The sequence below is a fragment of the Tamandua tetradactyla genome, chromosome 2, assembly GCF_023851605.1.
Source record: "Tamandua tetradactyla isolate mTamTet1 chromosome 2, mTamTet1.pri, whole genome shotgun sequence".
NCBI classification, from domain to species: Eukaryota; Metazoa; Chordata; class Mammalia; order Pilosa; family Myrmecophagidae; genus Tamandua; species Tamandua tetradactyla.
The window spans coordinates 114,033,395-114,060,974 of NC_135328.1; the positions used below are offsets into that span (position 1 = coordinate 114,033,395).

General features: G+C 40.6%; 1 protein-coding gene across 1 annotated transcript in view; it reads right to left on the reverse strand.

Moving 5' to 3' along the window:
• RASEF (RAS and EF-hand domain containing) overlaps window positions 1–27,580 on the reverse strand; it is a 91,265-nt gene that overhangs the window by 54,101 nt on the left and 9,584 nt on the right. Inside the window, exons 2-3 of the mRNA XM_077148527.1 lie at window positions 4,855–5,001; window positions 1,394–1,484 (exon numbers count right to left, since the gene is read on the reverse strand). Coding sequence (XP_077004642.1) covers window positions 1,394–1,484; window positions 4,855–5,001 — 238 coding nt within the window. The remainder of the gene's footprint in view (window positions 1–1,393; window positions 1,485–4,854; window positions 5,002–27,580) is intronic.

Sequence of the window (27,580 nt, forward strand, 5' to 3'; positions counted from 1 at the left end):
AGAAAGGAGAGGGCACACCACGTACGGCACACCCACCACTCCTCAGGCATGGAACCAGGCAGTTGTATGTGCGCCAATCTTTTTTTTTTACTTTTTTTCTTTGGGGGTGGTGCATGTTCCAGGAAACAAACTCCAACCTTGTTTAAAGCAGGCAGGCGACAGGCAGGGGGCTGAGCTGTGAACCCCAGGTGGACACGGCCTTGGTCTTGGCCCACATTCTGGTGGGTGTGGACCCACTGTGAATAAGATCTCTTCAAGACGCTGCGTCAGTTAACGTGTGGCCCCACTGGACCGGGGTGGGCTTTAACCCACATTAACGGGGCCCTTTATGAGCAGAGCGGAAGTCAAGACGGAGACAGTGGCCACGGGGAGCAGAAGACAGAAGCTGGAAGTCAAGAGAACCCAAAAGGGGAAGGAGAAGATGCTACCGTGTGCATTGCCATGTTATGAAAGGGCCAAAGATCCCCCAAAGACTGCAGACCAGCCAGAAGGTAACGACCTGGTGAGGAAGCGAGCCTTCTAGCCTCTGAAACATGAGCCAATAAATTCCTGTTGTTAAGCCAAACCATTGTGTGGTATTTGTTTTAGCAGCCAGGAAACTAAAACATGGCATTATCCCATTTTAAAGATGGGACAACAAAGTCTCGGAGGTTAGGTTATGTCTCTAGTGCCACCAAAGGTAGATAAGGGCAGAGCCAGGATTCAATGTAAGGCCTACTGAATGTTAACACCCGGGCCCTTTCAGCTCTATTCTACTACCGCTCAGAGTTAATGGGACAAAGGAATAGATAAGAATGGTATTTTTAACCTAACATTATCTACTCAAAGAAATATGCCTATTTTTTGTTTATCGTAAACTTCAATCACCCACAGAAGTTTTATCAGGAAAAAAGGTAATGGTTTCGTCGATTGGAAATCACTGAGGCAGCATCCAACTTTCAGCTTTAAGGAATCCCCATAATATGAAGAACAGGTGTATTTCATGATAAACTGACAAAGACAGGATTTTAATTTCACGAAATCTAGACTTAAAGTTGGTGGAGGACATTGGCAATGAGACAGGGGTGTGTACAAGTCAAGCCATTTTCCCTAAGGAAAGCTGGCTCTGATCTCATGGTACCTCTTCAACGAGGCCTTTGACCTCTGCTCGCCGCCACTCTGTGTCATACATGCTACTTTACTGTCTTCACTGTACTGAGGCTGTCTGAAATGATCTTTTTTTTTTTATCACCTGTTCATTATCTCTCTCTCTCTCTCCATAGCCTATCCCCCAAAACACAACCACTAAAAGATCCTTGCATCATCTGTCCTCCTCCACCTAGACAGGTGCCCAGTCTATAAAAGATACCCCATAAAGATTTCTTCAATTAAAGAGGCAACCCCAGAAACTTACATCTTTCCGTGTCTTGTGTTCTGCTGCCTGAATCCTCTGATCCATTTCCTCTTCCAACTCACTCAGCTGCATGGCTGCTTTGTCCTGGGCTCTGAAATCCAAAAGGATGCACGCCCTTGCATTATACTCTTAGACGTGTGAGATGAAGAAGAGACTTAGAACTCATCTATTTCCAGCCCCATATTATATAGACAAGGAGATACACATCATTTGAAATTCCCTATTCCTTCCAAGTGACAAAATGAGATTGGCAATTTGTCCATTTGAGTGCAAAATTATATTAAAATTAGTCTGAAATGAATGGAATTGTATAAAATGATATTAAATTAGAGTGTAGCAAAAGATAAGTAAAGATATGAAATCACTGAGAGGCTCAGTAAATTCCGAAAATCCTATTTCCTGCCATGACTGAACTACAACACTGGATGTAAAAGAACTCGATGGTAAAAAACATGGTTTAAATATAATTCTGAAATCATATTATATAAAACTCTCAATGCTACATGTTAAAGTTCACAGGGAAGAAAAGAAAAGATCTAAACAACACTTATTTCTATTTGATTTTCTAAATTTCTAGACTAGAGATAAGGTTACCTATTAGAAAACCTGTTTCTTTCATTGGCTCATTTAAATCTTTATCTCTATAGAGACAGAGGATTTTGATTTGCCAGAAAGTCAGAAAAGGAAAAATTTAAGTAAGAAGGGTCTCAGGATAATTTTATTTTGCAATTGTCTATTATGGAACTGTATGTCACTTTACAACAGCTGGGGTTTCGGATTAAACCCTAAAAAAAGAAAAAAACAAAGAATTGTTTTCTTCTGTTTTCTCTCAGCTACTTGTCTAATATTTAGCTTTTTACATGCCTATGCCTTGTCCACCCAGGTTACGTTAACCACGTTTGGAAAGCAACTCATTTCTGTTTTTAAGTACTTGCTACGGGAATTACGTATCTCCGTAGCAACTATTTCGGTCAAATCTGGGGCATTAAAAAGTTAAGCCACAAGTCCTTCTCATTTAGTATGACCAATTTTTCAAGCCACTCCTTCTAAACACACAGTCCCCAGGCCAGTTTAAAGCTATCTGTGGACCCCAGCAAAGCTATGTCCTTTAATCCTCATTCAGTATTGCTGGGTGGGATTTTTTTTTATCATTTCCATGGAGATGTGACCCACCCAATTGTGGGTGGTAACTTCTGATTAGGTGGTTTCCATGGAGATGTGTCTCCCCTATTCAAGGTGGGGTTGTTTACTGGAGCCCTTTAAAGAGGGAACCATTTTGGAAAAAGCTTTAGAGCTGACAGAGCTCACACAGCCAGAGACCTTTGGAGAGGTAGAAGGGAAATAGCCCCAGAGAAGCCGGTGAAGAAGCCTGCAGAGAAAGCTAGCAGACACATATGTCTATCCAGCTGAAAGAGAAACCCTGAACATCCACCTTCTTGAACCAAGGTATCTTTACCTGGATGCCTTAGTTTGAACATTTTTACAGCCTTGCCTTAATCTAATCATTTTCATGGCCTTAGAACTGTAAACCTGCAACTTAATGAATTCCCCTTTTTGAAAGTCATTCCATTTCTGGTGATATATTGCATTCTGGCAGCTTTTACAAACTAAAACAGTCCCCCAAATATCTAGGGGACTTAATGTATTCTCTCTGCCATTCTCATTTCTAGGCAATTATTTTTTTTTGTAAATCAGGAAGCCCATACAGAGTGTTTACCCCAGTCATTCCAACTCTTGGCATGTTGGAACTGTGTTTTAGGAGAAGATAGAGGGGACTCTTCCACTCCTCTCTTCACTGAGCATTGAGGTGAGGATCATCCTTGGTTAACAATGTAAGGAATTATTCATAGGTCATCATTAAAGTACTTCACCAAGGTCTTTGACAGCTAAGAGAGGCGCACTTAGGAAACCCGCCAGCTCAGGATGGAGCTGGACTCTGGATCCCAGACAGAGAGCACAGGATTTAAAAGGACAAGGAGTTTAAAGGAAGACACCAACACAGCTCAACCTAAGGTGACGTGCTAATCCATGGTGAGAGAGGTGGCGATGAGAAATGAAGAATACTTCTCCTTTATTTCCTGTGGGTTTACATGGCACTACCCTTAGAAGTTGTGTGTGTCCTCATATATCTCTGTGTGGGTCTCTGTGCACGTATGTGTGTTTTAAAAGATATTCACTGGACAATCTGAAGAATCCCTACGTGTGCCTGCTAGTTGCCCCTCAAAGGAAGCCAACTGTGGGGCTCTGATCCATCCTGCAGAATTCTCTCCAAGACTCAGAGACCTGAGGACCACCCTTTATTACCCTAATCGAGGCCTTCAGAAGGTAAACTGGATGGTAGAGATCAAGGTCAGGGACTAAAAATGTTCAGAACCACCCCCCACCCCTGTGAAGACTTCAACTCTTGCATGTCTACATTTTGTCCTCTACATTTTAATTCCCTTCAGTGACTCCAAAGGGTCAGCTATAATAGCTTTATCATTTTGCTGAAGGGGATAATAAAGAGGCAGAAGGAGCTGAAAAGACGTGGGGCCTACAGCACCCACTCCCACCCCCTCCCATGCAGAAAGGGCAGCCTCCCAGCAAAGGGGCCATATTCAGAAGTTCTAGAGACCAGTGGGCTGGTGTGTGCAGCTTGCTGGGAGCTGTAGGGAGAAGCACATGACAGTGAGAAGCATCCATGTGGCAGAACACCCAGGACGTGTGGTAGACAAAGCACCCTCTCTCTCCCAGTATATGCTAGGGGAGTCTGGTCCTTTGGGGAGCAGAGAGGCTGACACTTGTAATGCAACAGTGTAAATGCTGCCACTATATGAGACTGCTGTTAAAACCGATAAGCTGTCCTCTGTACACAGTTATGGATTATAAACTGATGGTACCATAGTAAGAGTGCAATGCTTTTCTGGCTTCAGTCCAGGTGGGAGGGCCTGCTAAACAGGGAAAGAAGTCTTGCTCTGCACCCAACGTGTAACAGGTGCTGCAGGAGGGGCTGCATCCCCCATGTTCTCTACTTAGTCTCAGCATCCTGAAGAGGTGAATACTGTCATCCGCCTTTTGCAAATGCAAAAGCTGAGACTCAGGGAGATTAAGTTACCTCCCAGGGTCACAAAGCTGTAGACCAGAAAGGCAGGCGTCAAATGGAGTTATGCCTACCTCTCTAAACAAACAGTTCAATTAGCTGGATATAAGATTTTTTTAAATGTCTCCAAACTGTTATATTTCTAATTACTGGAGTAGAAGAGTTTATGTAACAGGATCACAAAGACCTACTAACTGCTGGCTGGCCCTAAGAATTACTGCCTGACTAACTGCCTCCATGCTGGCTTAGAATAGACAGCTCTGGACTGCTGAGGTTTAGAACGTCCCCCTGTGCCAGCGCAGTGACAATGCAGCTCAGTCCATACGCCACACGGGTCAGACAGCAAGTTAAAGGACCACGCAGACAGGAGTGACTGTGATACCTCTTCACGGCAATGGCCAGGTTCTCCATTTCTGTGCTCTGAAGTTTGATCTCACGGATAAAGTTCTTTATAACGTGTTCATATGGCTGAATGAGTCTTGACTCCACGAGGCTGATGTTCTGATACAGGGTACCAACTTGTTCTTTTCTGCCAAAAGTAAAAATTATATTAAGCCGATAAAATAACATAAAAAGGCAAATTTGCAGAGCATTTTTACGAAAGAGACACATACGTAAAGAGCCAAGGAGGCAAAGAGCAGCGATAACAGAATGATCTAGAATGAAGAGAAAGACAGCGGTGTAGAAACGTCATTGCATTATTCTCGATATCAGAAGACAGAAGCGGGTGAGAACCCTGGAAAAGGATAGCGAGGGATTAATAGGGAAAGACATTTCTTTCTGTCACTGCTGCTCTTTCTGTCACTGCTGTTTTTTATTTGTATATAAGGTTACAGGAAATAAAAATAGGTAACACGAAACCACTTACGTAATTCCATGTTTCTCCAATCTCTCATAAGATGTGTTTTAGTCTTTACGGTCACAAGGGTGGATATACCTATCATTTTATATCCAGTTAAGAATTATTTATCAATCCATATGTATTTCTGTGACAGTCCTCATACTTCAATACATTTTAAAAATGGGAAGAGATATTTCACTAGAGCAACTGACAAGACTCGATAAATTATGCGACAGAGGACAAAGGGGAGAGGTGGTGAAGCTGGTGGTGTCCCTGGCTCACATTTTAGGAGAGGGAGCTGGTGCGCTAGGAGGGATCTAGCGTGATCTTTGAATCCTGTGTTCTTTATTTGTCACTCGTGAAGCCCGTATACTTCAGCAGCTCCCGAAGGAATGCTACCCCTATGTGTGGACTTAACAGCCACCACTGTTGCCCCACCATAGTCCTTGTCTGGACTGACGGCTGCTCAATGTCCCCCTCGCATGGCTCCTTCCATCAGAGACCATCCGCTCCGTCCTTCCCCACCCACTCCCAACCCTAGTGGAGAGCCAGGCTTGGCAACAATCAACCCAAGCTGAGACTGTGCTGACAGACGCAGCAAGTCTTGAGAATAAAGGACAGTTACACCAGTTGAAAGAAGTGATGGGAATTTAGATAATACAAAATCCTCTGGATCAGAGATGATAATTTTCCATAATCCCAGCATCACAGAACTTTACCAATTCTCATCAGGTTTAGACATATTAAGGACAGCCAATAATCATAGGAAAGCATAATTTGATAAATCATCTCCAGTGGTTTGGACAATTCTTATTTCAGCAATGATCTATGGCTATGATTTTAGGATTACTCCCCTGATGACGCAAAAGTCCCTTCTGCCCCTGACATAGAGAGATACCTCCTATAAATAAATTAAAAACTGGACATTATTACTTGCATTCAGGTGTTAATCATAATCTAGCAAACTTGTGGGCAGGCCACTCCAGGACCCATAACGTCTGAGAGCAGCTCGCAGTCACCTGTAGGGCCCGGTGATCCCAGAGTGACAGCCACAGATGACCACTCCGTAATCCTTAGCACAAAACCCACACTCATCCATCACCTAGATGGGTAATGCTACCATATTTGTTTACCATATTTGCTATTTACTTTGCTTAAGTATTTTTAAAATAAATTACAAATATGACAATTCACCCCTCAAAAAACCCACGCCCACCCACTCAAAAAAACATTCTCTGAGCTTCGGCCCTGTTAATCTGTTGAAGGCAGCCTGCTGTGATGCTATGAGGCATGAGAAAGACTAAAATAATCCCAGGCCTCTGTAATCTGAAGGCTGTGCAGTAAGGGAAAGGCTGTGCACACAGTCAACTCCCAGTTCACACAGATGACACAGTGAGATAGAATACAGATCATGAATGCAATAAAAACAGTTCTACTGAGCATACTTGCTATTTTCCAGGTATTGTGCTTAGCAATTTGTGTGCATGTTTTTGAACATTCACAGCAACCCTATACAGGACGTACTTTATCAACCCATTTTGCAGATTAGACAGGGCGAAGTGGCCAAGGCTGCTCAGTGATTCTGTGGCAGAGCTGGGAATCACACCCAGCCTGATGCTGGAGACCCTGTGATCAACACATCCTATTGCTTCCCAACTGTGCTGAACATCTGAAATCTGGCAGAAGAAAAGGGATTCAAATTCAATCCATAGTACTAGGAAACCTTTCCACACAGGAGGTTTATATTAACTCAGAAGCCTAGCTAGCCATGGCGCCAGGTTGAGTCTGCATGGCTTTGAACTCACCCTCCCAGGTGTGCTGGTATAAATAAACTGCACAGTGTGTGCAGAGGCCCATCATGATTCAAAAGAACTGCTCAACTGAAGCATTATTAATAAACACTGCAGTGGAGTAAATCTCTTCAGTGCATGATAAGGATACACAGAAAGCTGCCCTCCCTCCCAGAAGTGCTGAGCGAAAATTCTTTATTTATTAGAAAGTGGTTAAAAAGAAAAGAAGATGGGAATCTACTCAAAGGAATTAAGGGCAAAAACTCAAACGGACATTTGCACACCAATGTTTATAGCAGCGTTATTTACAATTGCAAAGAGATGGAAACAGCCAAAATGTCCATCAACAGACGAGTGGCTAAACAAACTGTGGTATATACATACGATGGAATATTATGCAGCTTTAAGACAGGATAAACTTATGAAGCATGTAATAACATGGATGGACCTAGAGAACATTATGCTGAGTGAGACTAGACAAAAACTAAAGGACAAGTACTGTATGGTCCCAATGATGTGAATCGACATTCGAGAATAAACTTGGAATATGTCATTGGTAACAGAGTCCAGCAGGAGTTAGAAACAGGGTAAGATAATGGGTATTTGGAGCTGATGGGATACAGACTGTGCAACAGGACTAGATACAAAAACTCAAAAATGGACAGCACAATAATACCTAATTGTAAAGTAATCATGTTAAAACACTGAATGAAGCTGCATCCGAGCTATAGGTTTTTGTTTTGTTTTGTTTTGTTTTTACTATTATTACTTTTATTTTTTTCTCTATATTAACATTCTATATCTTTTTCGGTTGTGTTGCTAGTTCTTCTAAACCGATGCAAATGTACTAAGAAACGATGATCATGCATCTGTGTGATGATATTAAGAATTACTGATTGCATATGTAGAATGGTATGATTTCTAAATGTTGGGTTAATTTCTTTTTTTCCGTTAATTAATAAAAAAAAAAAAAGAAGAAATGGTCATTTTTAAATTGCTTCATGTTAGGTAAACGCACATGAGGATCTGTGACTTCTTTGCCTTTTGCACTTTATTGGCCATGAGCAGTGTGCAAAGCATAAAACCTTGCTCTTTAATAGGCCCTGCCCATCAGGGATGGCTATTAGGAGGCTGTCACCCTGAGTTCTTCCTTGCTGGCTAATTGTACAACAATGAAGTATTCAGAACTGGATATCTCAGTAGATTCCATGACTTCCTGTGAATTTCTAAAATGAGAAAGAAATAGAATGAGTCACAATTTCTTCCCTTGGGTCCTTTGCTGGCCTTGGCATTACACTGAATTTCGGGACTATTTTACAGTGAAGTGCGCAAACAGATTAATTATAAACAATGTTTGCCACTAGCAGGAAAATAGGTTGTAGGACTACCTGCTGTGCCAGAAAGTGCCTGGATGCTCACCCACCCAGCTGCTTCTTCCAGGGCCCATGGGGAGACTTAATGTCTTAGCACTTCCAGCAGGTAGGTTGGAAACATGTGCCTAGTTCTGGCCAACGGAATATAAGTGGAAACTGTGGTTGGCAATTCCAGGGCCTCTAAAATCCTTTGCATGTTCCTCAGCTCATATCTCTCTCATTCTCCTACCCTCCGCCCCCCATTAGAGTAGAAATAAAGAATTTATTGGAAGATGCTTGGATCCCTGCATCACCACCCGGAGGAGCTGCCTGCTCACATCCATGTGTCTGACACAGGAGAGAGAAGTAAGTGTGTTTGGTTAAGGTCACTAAGACTTGGATGTTCTGTTACAGTCAGCCTGAGATTAAAAAGTTGGTGTGACGGGTTCCTATTTTGCAATTTTCTCATCCTCTTCCAGATGAATCTATTTCCTCATCTCCGTATCTGAGCATTATATAACTTACAAAACATGTGGGATAGGGCGGTGCAACTGGTGGGTCAGTGGCAGAATTCTCGCCTGCCATGCCAGAGACCCAGGTTTGATTCCTGGAGCCTGTCCATGCCAAAAAAGAAAAAAAAAAGTCTGGGATATCAGGGTGTCTTTACAGCCACTACCCCGTCTCTTTAGAGGAGACTAAAAGACCACTCTGCAGCATTAATATTCTAAAGCAGGCATTTATTGAGCACTTTGTCTATGCAGTTCAGGCCCTGGTTTAAGCACTGACATGTATTATCTCACTTAATTCTCTCAACAACCCAGTGGAGAAGTTATTACTAGTATCTTATTTGCTGCAGAGGAGACTGAGGCAGAGAGGCAAGTAATGTTTTGGTAGCAGAGCTGGGATCACAAACTCGGCCCTCTGCCTCTACAGTCTGGCTCTCAACTAGCTTTTCATGCCAAAAGCAAGCATGCAGCTGGTTTTTACAGACCCCAATACTTGCCTCAATTTAAGAAGATCTGATGTGTCTAGATTAAAAAAAAAAATCACGTTGAAGACTACTACAGAGATTATCTGAATCACAAAAGGATTCCTTTAAAGAATAAAGGCATGGCTGAATAAAATAAAATAACCTCATACAATCTGGTTTACTTAAAGGTTTTGGGGGAAAATTTTAATGTACACAGCGAAGTGCCCTCCCCCACCCCTCCCCGTCTCTCTGCTTATGCTGCACTTGATCTGCTTCCGTGGGATGAGCTGGGTTATGCTAGGAGAATGCAACACAGCACACCTGGTGGATTTTACACCAGATGGAAAAAAACATCAACAAAACAGAGACACTTCATCACAGCAAGAGAAAGTACCAGGTCCCTCTGAAAGATTCAGGGAGCAAGACATCCATGGATTCTTCAGGGCCACTACGGGGTGCCGAGAAAACCTTCTGTTCCAACTGCTCAGAGTGCAGAGTCCCTGGCCCCACCTGGCCTCCTTGCTCCTGGAGTCAGAGGTTAAACAAGCAGAGCCTGCACAGTGGCTGCACGCTCTGTTTTCTCCTGAGCCTGGTCCAGCTGGGCACTGCGGGCACTGAGAAGGGTGCCCGCTGGTGACAGGGCTCAACGGCACTTTTGATTCATTAAGTCCAGTGTCTCATCCAAGGCCACTACACTTCGATTCACAAATACTGTGTAGAACTGTTTCCAGGGGTGCTGAACAAATAGGAAGTAAAGATTACTGTTAATCAGTCAGGACAAAAAACCAAACCCTATTTCTGTGCTGACCCCCTAACTCTAAAAAAATAAAAACCTAATTTCTTCCTGAAGAACAGAGATGAAATGAGCCCCGATTGGAGAAAAGGACAATTCAAGTTACCAACTAGTTTTAGATGCTTAAAATTCGAGCCTATTTGTCTTTTTGTTCAATAAATTACACGATGATTTGTATGAAAGAGAAAAGTAACAGCTAGTTATGGATGAAAAATTCAAAATTTAACATTTCTGAATGATCCCTGGGAAATAGGCATTTTTTTAATTGCAACTATTCCCATTGAAGTGAAGGGGAAAATTGCATGTACTTATGTTCTAGTTTGCTAGCTGCCGAAATGCAACATGCCAGAGATGGACTGGCTTTTAGTAAAAGGGGATTTATTTTGTTAGTCCTTTGGAGGAAAGGCAGCTAACTTTCAACTGAGGTTCTTTCTTACGTGGGAAGGCACAGGGTGGTCTCTGCTGGCCTTCTCTCCAGGCCCCTGGGTTCCAACAACTTTCCCTGGGGTGATTCCTTTCTGCATCTCCAAAGGCCTGGGCTGAGCTGTGAGTGTTGAGATGAGGTATGCTGAGCTGCTTGGGCTGTGCTACGTTGTGCTCTCTCATTTAAGCACCAGCCAATTAACTCAAACATCATTCATTGCAGCAGGCATGCCTCCTAGCCGACTGCAGATATAATGAGCAACAGATGAGGTTCAAGTACCATTGGCTCATGCCCACAGCAACAGAACTAGGTGCCTTCACCTGGCCAAGTAGACAACTGAATCTAACTACCACAACTCAGAAGAAGAAAAATAGGTATATGTAAGATTCATAAAAAAACTTTGAAGGTCACACATTTTAAAGAGATTAACTTTTTCTTCAGAAGAACACATATGTCTATGTTTGTGTATCTGTAATACAGTCGGTCTGGTATCTAGAACACTTGGACACCTCTGGTCTCAGGACACCCGGGAGAGAGTCAAGTGCAGACAAACTCACTCAACCATAAAAGACATAAAAGACATGGTGACCCACTAGTGTTGTTACAAAAAGTGGTCCTTAGAGTCTAATCTTGGTGCTTTAAGCAGTAAAATAGGTTGTTAACTCCTTTTTTCAAATGATATGTTATAAAGATCCAGAACCCAAAGCAATGCTTTGTAAACAAAAGCAAGTGTGGATTAAATTCTAAATTCTTCAGCATTCTTCACAAGGAAATTGACGCTACGAGCCCCTAACATCTGAACATGGAAAATTAAGACATCCATGCTATCCAAAGGGTACCATGTTAGATCCTTGAAGTTCAATGCTAAGAAACAGCCTTGGTTCCTTCCCTTATCAGGTTCACGTATGATTTACCAAATGCTTTGACAGCATATAACAGGGGACCACAGCCAGGGCCGGGGGTGGGTGGGAATGACCTGGGAAGCTACATTTGAGCAGAGGTGGGAAGGATAAATAATGTCAACTTAGGCAAAAAAGGGGTGCAGGATATCCCAGGCATCAGTAACCAAAAAGGACTGTGCAGAGCTGCAAGGCTGAGGGGATGAGGGGCAGAAGAGGAGCCAGTAGTTTGTGCGACTGGAAAAAGCTGGAGAGCCGAAAGGGGTGGAAGCCACTGGAAAAGACGGCACAATCAACTGTGCATCATGACTATTCCCGTTTTCATCCAGTTTGAGCTGAAGCAGGATTAAGCAAAGGATTTCAAAACATGTTCTGCAGAGATAAAGGCAAGTCTAAGGCCATTGTAATTTAATACAGAAATGTGGGCTTTCAAGAGTTTTCACTAGCTTTTACTTTCCTTTAGTACGGTCAACAGAATTACAGACAATTAATATCTGATATTATCATCATTTCTCTTTGGGGATAAGAATAACAGTTATATTTCCACTACACATAACACCAGCTTTATAATTGCCCTGAACAAACCCTACTGTCATTTAGTCTGTAAGCAGAAAGGCTTATCCTTTTTCCCCACACAAGTTAAGTAAAAATTACTGATTTCAAAACGTTTTTTTACTACACAGTATGCATACTTCCAAAATAAACCCCAATTAGCTGGAAAATAAATTTCAATAGCCAAATCCAGCTTCATTGCTAGAACAGGGACTAGTTCTCTTACTGAAATCTGTCTTTCTTTCTGAACAGAATACGCTTTCTGCACTAACACCCTTCAAGCCCACTGCCCATGGCTGGAAGAGATCCCATTCTCTGTTCTCACAAGAACCTTCTCTCATTCACTGACTCAGTTACAGAAGGGCTTCCTGGCTCTCTCTTCTAGAGAAAACACACAATAGTCTCATCCACATGGTGCCACCAGCTTGGGACTTGGAAAGACAAGCCAATCCAACATCCTACACTCTCCCAGTGTCTGCTTTGCTGCTGTTTGGTCAAAGGATGATCTAATCCAAGTATTAAAACAGCCAGGGCCTGACCCAGGGTCCCCTGCCCAAATTCATCTTCTACAGTAGAATTCTTCCCCGGTTTGTGACACCCTGAAAGATATTTTATTTACATAAGTACTTATTTTGGTAACATTCCCAAAAGGTTTTAAAAGTATAAACTTGTGGAAAGTGAGAGTGTTAATTAGATTCATTCAAGGTCTAGAAACAATCCAGACTGCAAATTGCTTCCTATTTAAAATCACTGACATTTAGCTACTGGGCGTTTGCCAGTGGAGAGAGGAAGATACAGACAGTAAGCGGCATTGTGTTGAAGGTTTGGAGAAGATACAAACCCCAAAGAGATGAGGGCTTCTTAAATCATGAATGAACAGTAAGTGGGAAAAATGTAATGATCTGAGTTCAAATACTTCCCCAACTACATCCTAGCTTAGTGACCCATGGCAAAATTCCTAACCTCTAGAGCATAAATTTCCTCACTCAAAAAGTGGGTTTAAGAATGGAACCTCTGACATAGGTTTGTTCTGAGGAGCAATCCCTACTAAAACACAAAGAACAATACATGGCGCATGGTAGGCAATCAATAGATGTCAGCCATTTGTTACAATTTGTCATTACTCTTGATCCTTCTACCCAGCTGAGTTAGGAAGAAGTAGATGGTTGCCTCCCATCTGTGTCTCCGTGTTGCATTTTAAGAAAGGGCTAAAAGTGGTGTGGTGTGGAAGCCTTGTGGATGGAACTGTTGTGTAGGCACCAGTACCAGGGGCTGCTAAACATGAGAACTGGTTTATGACCAAAGTCATTGAGCAAAGCTCTGCAAAGTCCAGGAGTTGGTTTTAACTTCTGCAGTAAAGCACCAGACAGAAAATATTTTAGGCTTTGCAGACCATTCGATCTCTGCTGCAACTACTCAGCATTGCCACTGCAGCATGACGGCCGCCATAGACAACACATAAACGAATGAGCTTGGCTGTGTTCCAATAAAACTTTATACAGACAAGCAGAGGTCCAAATGGGCCTTCCTTTGTTGAGCTAGGAATGGGGATGACACAGTGCAGCCCTAATCCCTCTACCAAAGAAAGCAGACATTTGCTCACCCTCTGCCCCTAAGCCCCATATCAATTTTTTCATATATGGATATCACATTATTAATGTGCTAAACATATGTACATATATATATATGAATGTGCACTCTGTATTCCAGACTACTTATCAAACAATGCACATAAACTGATTCAGCATCTCTCTTAAGTCAACTTACCCTGAGTCAAGTTAAATGTAGACATGATCTAGTAATGTTATTGGCAAGTAAATGGTGAACATATTTGTTTTTTACTGGAAATTTCTTTCTATCTTGGAAAAATAGACAGGGGTTTGAGGAGAAAATAAATAATGCTATATCAGTTTCTCTGCAAAATTTCCCTTTAGATGAGCTTTGTCACCATCCCAGGTTTGCTTGGGATTATCCCAATGTATACTCACTGTCCTGCATCCTGTCTGCTTTAGTGTTTGTCCAGAATTTTCACTCTTAATCCAAGTATTATTATTAACAGTATCATTAAAATAAGCTGGGATGAGTTTGAATGGATTTGACTTTGCCTTCTGCTTCTGTCATGATTTCACCTATTAGTACGTGACATCCTTATACTGAAAAGAGCTCTCATTAATATGTGGCTAAATCAGAAATACCATCAGTGATTAAACCAATCTCTCCTCTCCTGGCCCTTTTCAGACATGATGTAATAACTGGCCTCTCAGGAGCAGAAAACAGAGCATTCACTGATAAAACAAATTAAGCTTGGGCAAAAGAAGCTGGAGCCGTGAGATTCTCTCAGGTCACAGATGGCCATGGGAGGGACTATCTGCCTCACTGGCCAGCGGAGCTGCCACCTGCAGGGTGTGTGTTCTAGTCTACCAAAGCTGCCAGAATGCAACATGCCAGAGATGGACTGGCTTCTAATACAAGGGGATTTATTTAGTTGAAAACATATTTAGTTCTTCTTCAGAAGAAAGGCAGCTAGCTTTCAACTGAGGTTCTTTCTTATGTGGGAAGGCACAGGGTGATCTCTGCTGGCCTTCTCTCCAGGCCTCTTGGTTCCAACAACTTTCCCCGGGGTGATTCCTTTCTGTAGCTCCAAAGATTTGGGCTGAGCTGCGAGTGCTGAGATGAGGTATGCTGAGCTGCTTGGACTGTGCTACGTTGAGATCTCTCATTTAAGCACCAGCCAGTTAAATCAAACATCATTCATTGCAGCAGGCACGTTTCCTAGCCGACTGCAGATGTAATCAGTAACAGATGAGGTTCACATGCCATTGGCTCAGGTCCACATCAAGAGAACTAGGCACCTTCACCTGGCCAAATTGACACCTGAACCTAACTACCACAGTGTGCAATGCCACCAGGCAACCTTTTGGTGGAGTCAGCGGGAAATTAGGGAATTTTAGGCATGGTGTACATAAAATAGGTACAGAAAACAAGCTAGGCAGTCTGCCACAGAGCGTTAAAGAATAACTGGAATACTCTTCTTGATGATTTAATATGGGTAATGCTTTTATATTTTGCAATTAAATATTTTGGCAGCAAATGACCTTAAAAAAAACTGAAAATAAAAGTGCATGTTTAATAAAAAATGAAGTACTAAATTTCCTTTTCTCCAAAAAGTGAATGATAAATGTATTACCTGCTCAAAATGGTTGGTAACTGTCACAGGCAATAGTTGTCTACTGGTTCACAATCATTAACATTTTTATCATACTAATATAAGATGATAATAGGGGAAACTGGATCTAGGATATATGGGATCTCTACTATACTTGCATTTTTTTTTTGTAAATCTAAAACCATTTTTAAAAAATAAAGATTGTTTTAAACCTATGTGGAGTTATTGTGATATCATTAACCATACGAACAGAGAAGACACAAATCTGAAAAAGCATCAGCATCCTCCTCTTTTTACACAACTGAGCTCAAAATCTGTAACTTTACTCATGCAGCCGTAGAAGGTTCATTTACACACCACACTGCAGTGGTAGAATTCTCGCTTACAATGTGGGAAACTCAGGTTCAATTCCGGGTCCTTGCACTTCCCAAACAAACAAACAAGCAAAAGCAAACAATAAACAAACCAAAAAAGAAAAATTCAAGAAATGGTGCTGCAATAAGGGGATGCTCACATGGAAAAAGAATGAAATGTGACCCTGCCATACAGCATACAAAAAAGAAAATAACACACACACTGTGAAGAATGACTTTTCACTTAGATCAAATGACTGTCCTGAATTCATTCTGTGCATTTTAAATTGCACGTTTTCTTGGGCAAATGCAAAGAGAAAAACCGTCGCTGTGCATGTTTTTTCCATTAGCAGAAAAAGAACTTTTCAAAGATAAATGAGGCTACTTTTATATCAGTGTGATCAGATGCTTCAAAATGAAAATCAATGTGTTCATTCCAAAAATGGTTTGTCTTTTTTCATCCACTTTCATGGAATGAAAGTAAAGCATTTGGAAATTCATGTTGCTAAGACAAAACATTCAACCTTTTTGTATATGCTAACTATACATTTAGTTAAATTTTAACTACTGTTCAACTTAATTTCAGTTATAAAATTAGCTAAGAATAAAAGTAAAGCATTGAGACAAAAAAATTATATTTTCACTAAATTTAGAAATCTATGAAGTAGAGATGTATCAGGAACTGGTAATCATGTACATTGCTTCATCCAAGCAGGCTGTGATACTAAGTTAATTGAAGTAGAAGCTGTAGTATCAAAATCTCAAATATACACATACACAAAGAGTATCTAAACTAAACATTTCTGTGATGATCACTTTCTCTATTTGTTACCAGTCATCATAAGGATTTTAGAAATGTTTGAGCCTCTGAAGAATTACATAGAAAAACAACCTAAATATCCTACTTTTTTTTGGACACTAGTCCATTAAGCTTTCATTACATATTATTCAAAATTAGTTCGAAAACTTAAATCAAATTACTCAACAATTGGAGTAATAAAAATTACCTTCAGCTTTTGAAGCATCCGCAGATTAGAAATAATTGAAAACTAAGCTTTAAAACAAGAAGGCACCAAAAAACGAAACATTAAATAAATAATGAAAGCTCAAATAGCAGACACAGTTAATTCTGAAATTCTGTAATTTCTACTTGTAGGAAGAATCTTTTAATAGACCTCCCATTTTTAATTGGTTAAATTTATATGTTGTATCAGAATAGAATGAAATTGAAAAGGTCTAAATTTGTAAACATCCAATTATGGGAAAACATTCAAATGAATCGTAAATAGATATAGTTTATTTGACAAGTCTTATCTTATAAAAGTTAAATAAACTTTTCAAAGTAGTTGGAAAGTTCTTTGAAAGGAGGTAAAAACACAGACTGTGGAAATAACGAGCTGAAATATTTACACTATCAATATTTACACACCAATACCAAACAACAACAACAAAAACGAGAATTGAGACTATCCTCCACTTCCTAGAATTTGCTCTAAGCTTATGTGCTGGTTTGAATCGATTATATGACCCAGATAAGCCATGTTTTAATCCTGACCCAATCTCGTGGAAGCAGCCGTTTCTTTTACTACTGATTCAATACCACAGGTTGGAATCTTTTGATTAGATTTTCTCCAGGGAGATGTGACACACTCAATTGCGGGTATTAACTTTGATTAGATGGACATGTGACTCCACCCATTCCACGTGTGTCTTAGCTTACTGGAATCTTTTAAAAAGAGGAAGCATTTTGGAGAGAGAGCCAGAAATGACAAACGACCAAGCCTACAGAAACGACAGAAGCCTCAGAATGGAGAGAAACTTCACAGCAGAGCTGACACAGATAGAAACACCTGGAGAACAGAAACACGGATGTTTAGAGATGCTTGGAGCCCCAAAGACGTTGCCATGAGATGTTAAGCAAGCCAGAACCTAGAAGGAGCCAAGGGAAGCCAAGAGATGAAAGCCAGCCCTGGAGAAATAAAGTGAGGAACCCCATAGGAACAGAGGTTGAAAGCAATGGAGCCCAGGAGCAAGGGATCAGTATACCTTCCCAGCTGAGAGAGGTGCTGCAGATGCATCGGCCTTCCTTGAATTAAGGTATCTTTCCCTGGATGCCTTAGTTTGGGCATTTCCACAGGCCTAGAACTGTAAACTTGTAACATTAAATTCTGCTTTTTAAAAGCCATTCCAGTTCTGGTATATCGCATTCTGGCAGCTAGCAAACTAACACAGTTTATCACATATACCTCAGCACTTGAGAGTATTTTCTTAATTAAAAACCTTACAATCTAGAAAGACGAGTGAGTGGTTTCAACAATTTAAAATTAGATAATCATAAAACATAACTCCAAAGAAGACTGATTAAAGGCAGGTTTTAAAAAAATTAAAATAAGACAACATTGAAAAAAATATATTCTTCAGAACAGTACCACTGATGACAGCATTAGCGATAAATATGGGTAATAATTAATTAAAACATTTGAATATGTGCCAAGACTATTTGGCTCACACTATTCTTAATGTTCAGATAGCTGACAGAATGATTTTCTTGGCATTAATGTACACGGTTTTATAAATTTTGGAAATAATTATTTTTAAAACACTTTTTTTAATAGAACATTTTATGTCTATTATAGTCTATTATAGACTACCTCTATAATAAAAACAATTTGTCAGACAATAAAATAACATTTCAATAAACTTATATAAGTTTAAGTATATTAATTCCCCTTTTTATTCTCAAAGTCCCAGTTTGGAGAATCACTTCTTTGGCCACCCTATTTTCCTATGTCATTTCCATCGCCCTTCTCTCATCTTCTAGGCACCATTAGGTGCTCCACGTCCTCAAATATGCGTCCAACATGCAATACATAAATATTCAATAAAGGAGACAATGTTTGGGTCAAACATGTAATCTTGATCAATCCCTCCCCTTAACTACTAAGGTTTTCAATATTTGAGGCGGATAAAAGATTGGGAAACAGCTTTATCACTCCTTAGTCAAATGTATTTTAATACTGGTCCTACTAAAATAAAAACTATCTGCATTTCATATGTAGAGATGGGACCCTGCATATGTGTCAGGGCTCCCCTGAAAGCTACCTCCTTCCCCGAGCCTGCCGTCAGAGCCCCATGCACCCCCACCTCCACCACGCCTTAGCATGCACAAAGGTTTCTGGGGACCGCCTTCCTGGTCACCCTGTCGGCCTCCACCTCCCTCGCGGCACCCAGTACCCTGAACGAATGAGGAGGGGCCGGGCACAGTGTGGAGGAAAGAGTATTCAGAGCTGGATCCAAGCCAGGTGAAGGGCTGGCACAGAGAGGACAAAAGAGGATCAGTGGGGAGAAGGAGTAAGTAGATTCTGAGCCTTGCTGGGGCACAGTGCAGGGAGGAGACAAACTGGACAATCTGACTGCCAAGCCAAAAAACGCCAACCACCTTCCAATGGCGATTGGCAAGGCAATTTCCAGAAAGCTTCCTGCACACAGCAGTCTGCGTGTAAACTCTTTACACGCAAGACAGACCCCTCTCTTTAACCGGCTGGCTGCATTCTACTTATCGTCTCCTTTTCTCCTCAACATCATTTCCAAAGGGGGAGGTGGCCAGTGTTTACCATATAGCCTACTTTCAGAAAGCTAAAAAGAGTTAATAATCTTCAACTCAAAAAACAGTCTTCCCTTTTGAGATTTGTAATTAATATTACTGATAGGCAGGGGCCCCTTCGTTTACTTCCACCACAGCTTTTTATATTTGTGGGTTGAACACTAGTTGAATGGTTAAACCGATGTTTTGAATCCTGAATATATTTTTTCAACAATAAACATAGATGCATTATTAACAAAAGAAGATTTATGTTTAAATTTATAAATATTTACGTGGCTCCAAATCACAAATTAAATTACATGATTGTATGTAGTTCAACACAGACTCAAAATATTAGATTACAGATAACCCAACACCAGCTCTATAAATGATTAGAATTTGCTTGTCTTTGTAGACTCTCCAAATAATTTAATATACTACAGAAAAGACATACAGTTTCTATGCTAAAATTAACGTTACGAGATATAAGTGCATTCCACTTGTTCAATTAGCCATGTTTCCCCAATTAGCATTTGTTTTGTTTTGAACACTTAATTTTTGAATGGATGGCATTTAAATCACTACGAGTGTTGTAGAGGGGTAACTACTTAGTGCCTAAACTATAATGGCATTTTCTTCAACAGTCAAATAGTAACCTTATTTAGAGCACAGATGAGACCAGCAAGAAAATTACTATCTCCAAACAGTTTTGGACTTTCCAAAAAGCCTATCTCAGAGGTTACATGAGCTTGTTGTGAAAGAACATGGAATTAAGCAAGAGTTCATATAAGATGACAACATCTTTTAATTATCTTAAATTTAAACTATTTTTATACGTGGAGGTGCTTGCTGAGTTAGTGTACAAAAAAGCCTACTACAGAGAAATCATTTTTTAATTTATGTTTTATTTTAAGTACACAGTTAAATCAAAATAAAGTGTCCACCTGCATTGGGAGTCGCCAAATGAGATATGTACCACTAATCTTTACCTCTCTTGCTATCTAACTATCAAACATAATGAGAAGTCAATTTCTCACTGACAGGAACTAATTGTAATACGTAAACTCATAGACGCAAAATATGGAATAAGGTTACGAGGATATAGAATTAGCTAAAGAATTGGGAGCTGTTGCTTGATATGTGCAAAATAAAATGTTGAACGAGGGTGAAGGTCAACATCTGGAAATGAGTAGAGCTGATGGTCACTGTGAGAATAACGACCTGTGCTGAATGGTGTGTGAGCGTGGTGGAGAGGGGTGTGTAGAGTCATGTATGCCCCCAGAAGGAAAGTCGAAGGTTAAAACATGGCCAACATTTAACACAGTGAATCTTGTGGTGGACAATGTCTGTGATTAACTGTACAAATATTTTTAAAAGTTCTTCCATGAACTAGAGCACATGTATGACACCATTATAAGGAGTTCCTAATAGAAGGGTATATGGGGAAAATGTTGCAAACTATGGATCATAGTTAACAGTAATATTTTAATATTCTTACATTAACAATCACAAATGTACCATACCAATACTATGGGTCAATAATATGGGGGGGATAAGGAGCATGGGAGTATTAGGGTTTTCTTTTTATTTCTTTTGTGGAGTAATGAAAACATTCTAAATTGATCACAGAGCTGCATGCACAACTATGTGATGATGCTGTGAACCAGTGATTGTACATTTTGGATTATTTCTACGCCGTGTAAATATATCTCAATAAAACTGTATTAAATAAAGAAACGTAAAACTTTCTAGTTTCTCTGCTTTATACAAATAAGATAGACCAAAGACAGCAAATGAAAGCAAGAGTAATTGTAGATATATCTTCCTGAACCTTTTGAAATAAAATGTCATTGGAATCTTTAATTTGCTATTTCACCAGTTTAAGACCCTTTGAGAGGCCCTGTCTCTCCTTCAGTGATGTTGGGGGTTATTTTCCACAAGGGAGAAGCTTCCTGACAGACACCGCCACTCATCAGCTGTCCACTTCATTATCACTTTCCCAAATCCTGCTGGAAAGTTTAATTACTTTTTTCATTTGATTTTTCTGAAGAACCAAAGGGCTATTTTTCTTGGATGTAATTATAAAAAGAAGGTAGTCAAAAATCCTATTAAAATCTTCAAAGATCAGTTGTCCTGCCAGCACAGCAACTCACTAAGAAAGCAAACAACTTTAGATTTGCAAACTCTATCTCCTGAAGGTATTTGACTTCTGTCCAACAGGGAGTCAAGAAAAGAAAAACTGGTCCTCTCTTAATTGAGTCTTCCTCTTAACTTACCTCAGGGGTTCATCAGACAAGGAAAAATTCATTTCAGTGACCTGTGTATTTGCATTCATCTTGGTTTATGTTTTTCTTCCAAAACCTTTATGGTTTCCTTGCTTTCTAGTTGTTTCCCTGCTATCTAAGCTGCTCTCCTCTCTCCCGTTTGGTTAGCATCTCCTCTGAGCGGTACAAATGGCTCAAAGGCTACTAAACAGAATGAAAACAAATGCTTAATAGTTGTTTTGAATCCAAATACTAAAGAGGGAGCTTTAATAATGCTACTTCAATAAGCTTGCTTGAGTCAACAAGGAGAATCTATTAAGTGGTAGGAATGTGTTTACCTCCATGCAGAGTTTTTTGTGTGGGATTTGACCAAGACTCAAAAAAAAAGGATTACAAAGAATTTCATTGACCAACTATTAGGTTGCCCAAGACACAGGGGCAAGCACACACCTTGACAGACTGTCACAGTTCATATCAGAGTAAGCTCAGCCCCACTTGGCAAGACGCCTACTTCTTAAACATATTCATAAAACTCAAAGTGTCATGCTTATCTTTGCAAATAGCATCATTGGGAAAGATAGTTTAGAACTCCAGTGTACTTCAGGGAGTGGTAAAAATGCAAAACCTTGAAAACAAACTAAAATGTACAAATAAAAACAGAAAAGGAGTAAAAATGCAAAAAATCAGAATAATTTCAAAATGATGGCAATGCTCCAGCCATCTGAAACTCAGAGGAATCCAGAAGAAGTGTTTCTATTTGTTAAAGCTGTTGGAATGCAATATACCAGGGATGGACTATCTTTTTCAACAGGGATTTATTGGGTTACAATTTACAGTTCTAAGGCTGTGAAAATGTCCAAATTAAGGCATCAATAAGAGATTACCTTCACTCAAGATAGGCAGATCACATCTAGGGTTCCTCTGTCACATGCGAAGCACAGGGTGACATTTGCTGTCCCTCTCTCCCAGCTTTTGGTTTCAGAAGGCTCCCTCAGTTCTTCCGGGTCTTTCTGGTTTCCCCTAGGGTGCCCTCCTTCTGGATATTCAAATGTCTGTGTCTAGGCATCTGCTTTCTATCAGCACTCCGAGTATCTGTGTTTTCTCTAAAATGCCTCCCACTTAATGGACCCCAGTAAACTAATTAAGACCCACCTTGAATAGGTACAGTCACATCTCCATAGAAACAACCTAACCAAAACACTCCACCCATAACGAGTTTGCACCCACAAAGCTGGATTAAAAGAGCATGGCTTTTCTGGGATACATAACAGTTTCAAACCAGCACAGTCAGGGAAGAATGAAAAAGTCTCTGACACACCCCTGCTTTACAGGAATATTCTCCATTGAGATATGGGTTCACCTTTATTCTTTTTAAAACACAATGCTAATATAACTAACTATCTGCTTTCTGAATCTTCAGAAGATGAAGGTGCCTAGGAAGGAAAGAAAGTGAAACCTGGCAGCCTGATGGCAAGAACAGAAAGGTCACACATTTGTTCAAAAAGCCAAGCTGAGCTACCATCTCAATAACTTCTGACACTGTATAGCAGCCTAAGATAAAAACAGCCTTCATAATGATGACCCTGAGTTAGCAAGTGCACCAGTCTGAAACGATTTATGTTTAAAGCTATGTTTTAATCCTAATCAATCCTGTGGGAGCAATGGTTTCCTCTAATCCATATTCAGTATTATAGGTTAGAGGCTTGACTTGGTTATCTCCATGGAGATGTGGCTCAACTGTGGGTATTAAACTTGATTAGATGGAGACATGTCTCCACCCATTCTACATGAGTCTTGATTAGTTTAGTGGAATCCTATAAAGGAAGAAGCATTTTGGAGAAAGCTTCAGAATGCTGCAGACTTTTGGAGATGAAGAAGGAAAACACCTCTTGGGGAGCTTCATGAAGCAAGAGGCCTGGAGAGGAAGCTAGCAGATGACACCAAATTTTCCACGTGCCTTTCCAAAGAGAAATCCTGAACTTCACATCGGCCTTCTCGAATCAAGGTATCTTCCCTGGATGCCTAAGATTGGACATTTCTATAGACTTGCTTTAACTGGGACATTTTCATGGCCTTAGAACTGTAAACTTCGTAAAATTCCCCCTTTTAAAAAGCCATTGCATTTCTGGTATATTGCATTCTGGCAGCTAGCAAACTAGAATAGCAAGGAAAACTTAAATTAGTTTGCAAATACCTAGTAAAAGTAGAGCATTTGATGTAAGCATCCGTGTGCTTACCAAAAGACATCACAGACTTTTCACTGCAGCACTATTTGTAATAGCCTCAAACTAAAAACTACCCAAATCTCCATTGGTACTAAAATGTATAAATCAATTGTAGTATCTTCACATGGCAGAATATCCTCCAACAATGAAAAGCTCACAAATATAATGCTGAGTGAGAGAAGCCAAATACATTATATGATTCCATGTATGTGAAATTTAACAAAAATAAAAAATCAGGCAAAGGATAATTGCTTTGCTTGGGGGCTGCAGTGATTGGAGGGGCTTCTACAATGAGATAAAATGATACTGCTTTTTGATCTGGAAGATGATTGCTCAAGCCTTCAGTCTATGAAAATCAGCAAAAATACTCATGCTCTGTACACTTTTCTGCATTTGATCTTTGAACAATATATTCACAATATAGTTGATGAAGTATAAATTACTTATCTTTCTGGTAAGTTTACTCATGAACCCTTCCAAATTCATAATTCAAATTGCCAGAGGCAACTCAAGGCAAACTTTTTTAATTAAGTGAAGCCGATCTTTTCTATCTTGGTCCGACCTTCTCTTTCTGGGTCTTTTCTACCACTTTAAACAACTCACAAGTAAACATGGCCACATCCCATACCTTCACTTCTCATTCCCTTGGCAGATTCCCTTCTTCAAAGCAGCGCTTCTCCAGCCTAAATGTACATACCCACCACCTGAGGAGCATGTGAAATGCAGATGCTGCTTTAGTAGGTCTATGACAGAGACAGAGATTCTCCATTTCTAGAAAATCTCCCAGGTGGTGCCAGTGCTTCCAGTCTGAGGACCACTGTGCTAGTCTGAATCTGTGGTGCACCCCAGAGAAGCCATGTTCTTTAATTCTCACTCAGCATTGTTGGGCAGGATCTTTTTAATTATTTCCATGGAGATGTGACCCACCTAATTGTGGGTGGTACTTTTTTTTTATATATTTTTATTTACGAAAACAAACATTACACTTAGAACTACCAGAGACAGATATCTTAGTTAGCTTAACCACAGGCACATTTAAATAAAGTATCCATATACTCATTGGGTGGTACCTTTTGATTAGGTGTTCTCCATGGCAATGTGTCTCCACCCATTCAAGGTGGAGTTGCTCACTGGAGCCCTTTAGGAGGGAACCATTTTGGAAAAAGCTTTAGTACTGACAGAGCCCACACAATCAGAGACTTTTGGAAATGCAGAAGGAAAACACCCCTAGGGAAGCCTTACTAAATGAGAAGAGAAAGCTGGCATGTGTCACCACATGCCCTTCCAGTTGACAGAGGAGTTCCGGACCCATCAGCCTTACCTGAGTCACGATATCTTTCCATGGATGCCTTAGTTTGGGCATTTTCAACTGTAAACTTGCAACTTAATAAATCCCCCCCCTTTTTTTTTTTTGGCATGGGCAGGCATCAGGACTAGAACCCACGTCTCCAGCATGCTTCAGGTGAGAATTCTGCCACTGAGCCACCATTGCATTGCCCAACAAATTCTTCTTTTTAAAAGCCATTCCGTTTCTGGGATATTGCATTCCAGCAGCTTTTACAAACTAAAAGAACCACACTTTGAGTAGCAAAGGCTTAGAGAGCATGTGATTCCAAACTAGTGTCCATTGAGCTCTTGGGAAGTGAACAATGCCTCATCCTGGGGATATCAGCATGGAACCAGAGGAGCAGTTCTCTAAGGCTGAGGTTTAGGAACTAAATCAGGTGAATACTTCTGGGCTTCCCAAGGCTTCTCAAATTACTTGCTTGTTGGTAACTACCAACTCAGAGACAAAAGTTATTTACTTAGGGAGTGCAGAACAAGAATCCATTCTTATTGGAAGGGATTTTTAAATCGTTTCTCATTAAAACTTCAGCCTTTGGGTGACATGGCACAATGCCTTTCAAAGAGCAGGTGCTCACCTGACATTTGCAGAAGGGAGGGAGGAAGGCAGGGAGGAAGGAGGGAATAAAGAAAGCAAACAGTTTTCAAAGTCCATGATGTAAAATGTTGGCACGGCCTGCCAGATGACTCAGGCTGTTCCAATCCAGGATGTCTATTCTGTGAGGAGCTCAGTTTAGGGTTATGGGTATTTTGATTAAGGCTGAGACTGCAGGGAAGACGGAGGGGTAGACAAAGATAAGTAATGAACCCTCTGTCCCCAGAAGGGCACCTCAGAGCCATAAAGAGATGAAGGATGAGCATTTTCTTGACAGAAAAATTCTGATGCCTTCAAAGTCTTTCAAGGAATTTGATATGTGGTTTTGGATTGTTCAGGCATTTGGAAGGGACTACAGAGGTAACAATATATGTGTAGGAATTTTTCCAGGTTCAAATAAATATTTGAAAATTTCCAGAAAGATATTTTGTGAGGTGGAAGCATTCTGATCTTTCAAAATTGATGCTCACAACATAGGGAGTTTCTATAACTGTTTTACATATCATTCAACATAGGTCACTTTTTAAGGCCCCCTATGCTCAGTTACACCATTATATCTTCATTCTAGTCAAGAGTCATTAGAAATGTAACAAGTGGTCTAACAGATTTGTAGACTTCTGTGAACTGATAAGAGTTTTATTAACCTGGAGTCAGCTTAATCATTATGCTCTATTAGGAGAGAAGCAATATGCTATACTTGTAGGCCAATATGAAACCTTTGCTTCTGCATACAGGGACTCGATCTAATACTCATTTCTGTCTTTGTGCCTTGTTTCAGCCTCCCACGAACTTATCCTCAAGGCCAGGTCTGCTCCGCTACGAGGCATGTTGCTGCAGCATCGGTTAGCTCATTCACTAGGTCAACGGGTGAATGAGGCCGAACTGAAAGCTGCTTTACCAGCATGGCAGTGCTTTACCCACTGCCCCACCCGACCTCTACCCAGGAGCAGCTGTCCAACGCCAGCCCATTCACACACTGGGCAGCAAGCCACAGGTGCACACAGTGCTGTCCACACTGCCCGCTCACCCCTGGGTCTTCTCTACTCATGCTTTGACTTGATTCTCTCAGATCTTTGTGCTGTGTCCTTGTCCCATCCTTCAGCAACTGCTTCTTTATACTTCTTCCCATGAAGCTACATTTATCTTCTAAAGTTAAAAAAAAATAAAATAAAATCCTCTAGTTTCGTTTTTAAAACATGTACAAGTTTTCTAGGCTGTATTTCCGTCTACCAAGAATCTGTTAGGGATTAAATCATGCCCTCCATAAAGACATGCTCAAGTACTAATCTGTGTTCCTGGGGGTGTGAAAGGTCTTCAGAGAGGACCTTGGAAGACATTATTATTACTTAAGATGTGGACTCGTCTGTGAACAAGATCTCCAAAGATCCTCTAGATGAGCCCAAATTGAATTAGGGTGGGCACTAATCCATATAACTGGGGTCCTTATAGGCAAAGGAAATTGGACACAGAAGGAGAAACCAGAAGTCAGAGGAAATCAAAGTTGCAGACATAAGGAGAGAAGAATCGTCATGCAATGGAGATGTGTAGGAACACTACCGACTCTGGGAGAAAGCCAGTCCTGCCAGCATCTTGATGTTGGACCTTTAGCCTCTAAAACCATGAGATGATGAATCCCTGCTGTCTAAGCCAACCCACTGTGCGGTGTTTGTCATAGCAGCCCTGGCAAACTAAGACAGAATCTAACATGACTTTTTGTGTGTGTGCTAATTGTGCTAACATGTTATCAGGATTGTTACAGGGTTTTGTGAGTATTCTAATTATAAAGTTGCACAGATATTGAGTGCTCTACCTCAACCCTAACTTTATTTGCATTAAACCTTGTGTGTGTTTGCAGAACATTAGGGTTTTCAGGAATATACATACTATGTTAGAGCAGAAATGCCTACCCTGTGATCTGTCAGCATCCTCAGAGTAACTGTGACTGCCAGGCTGAAGT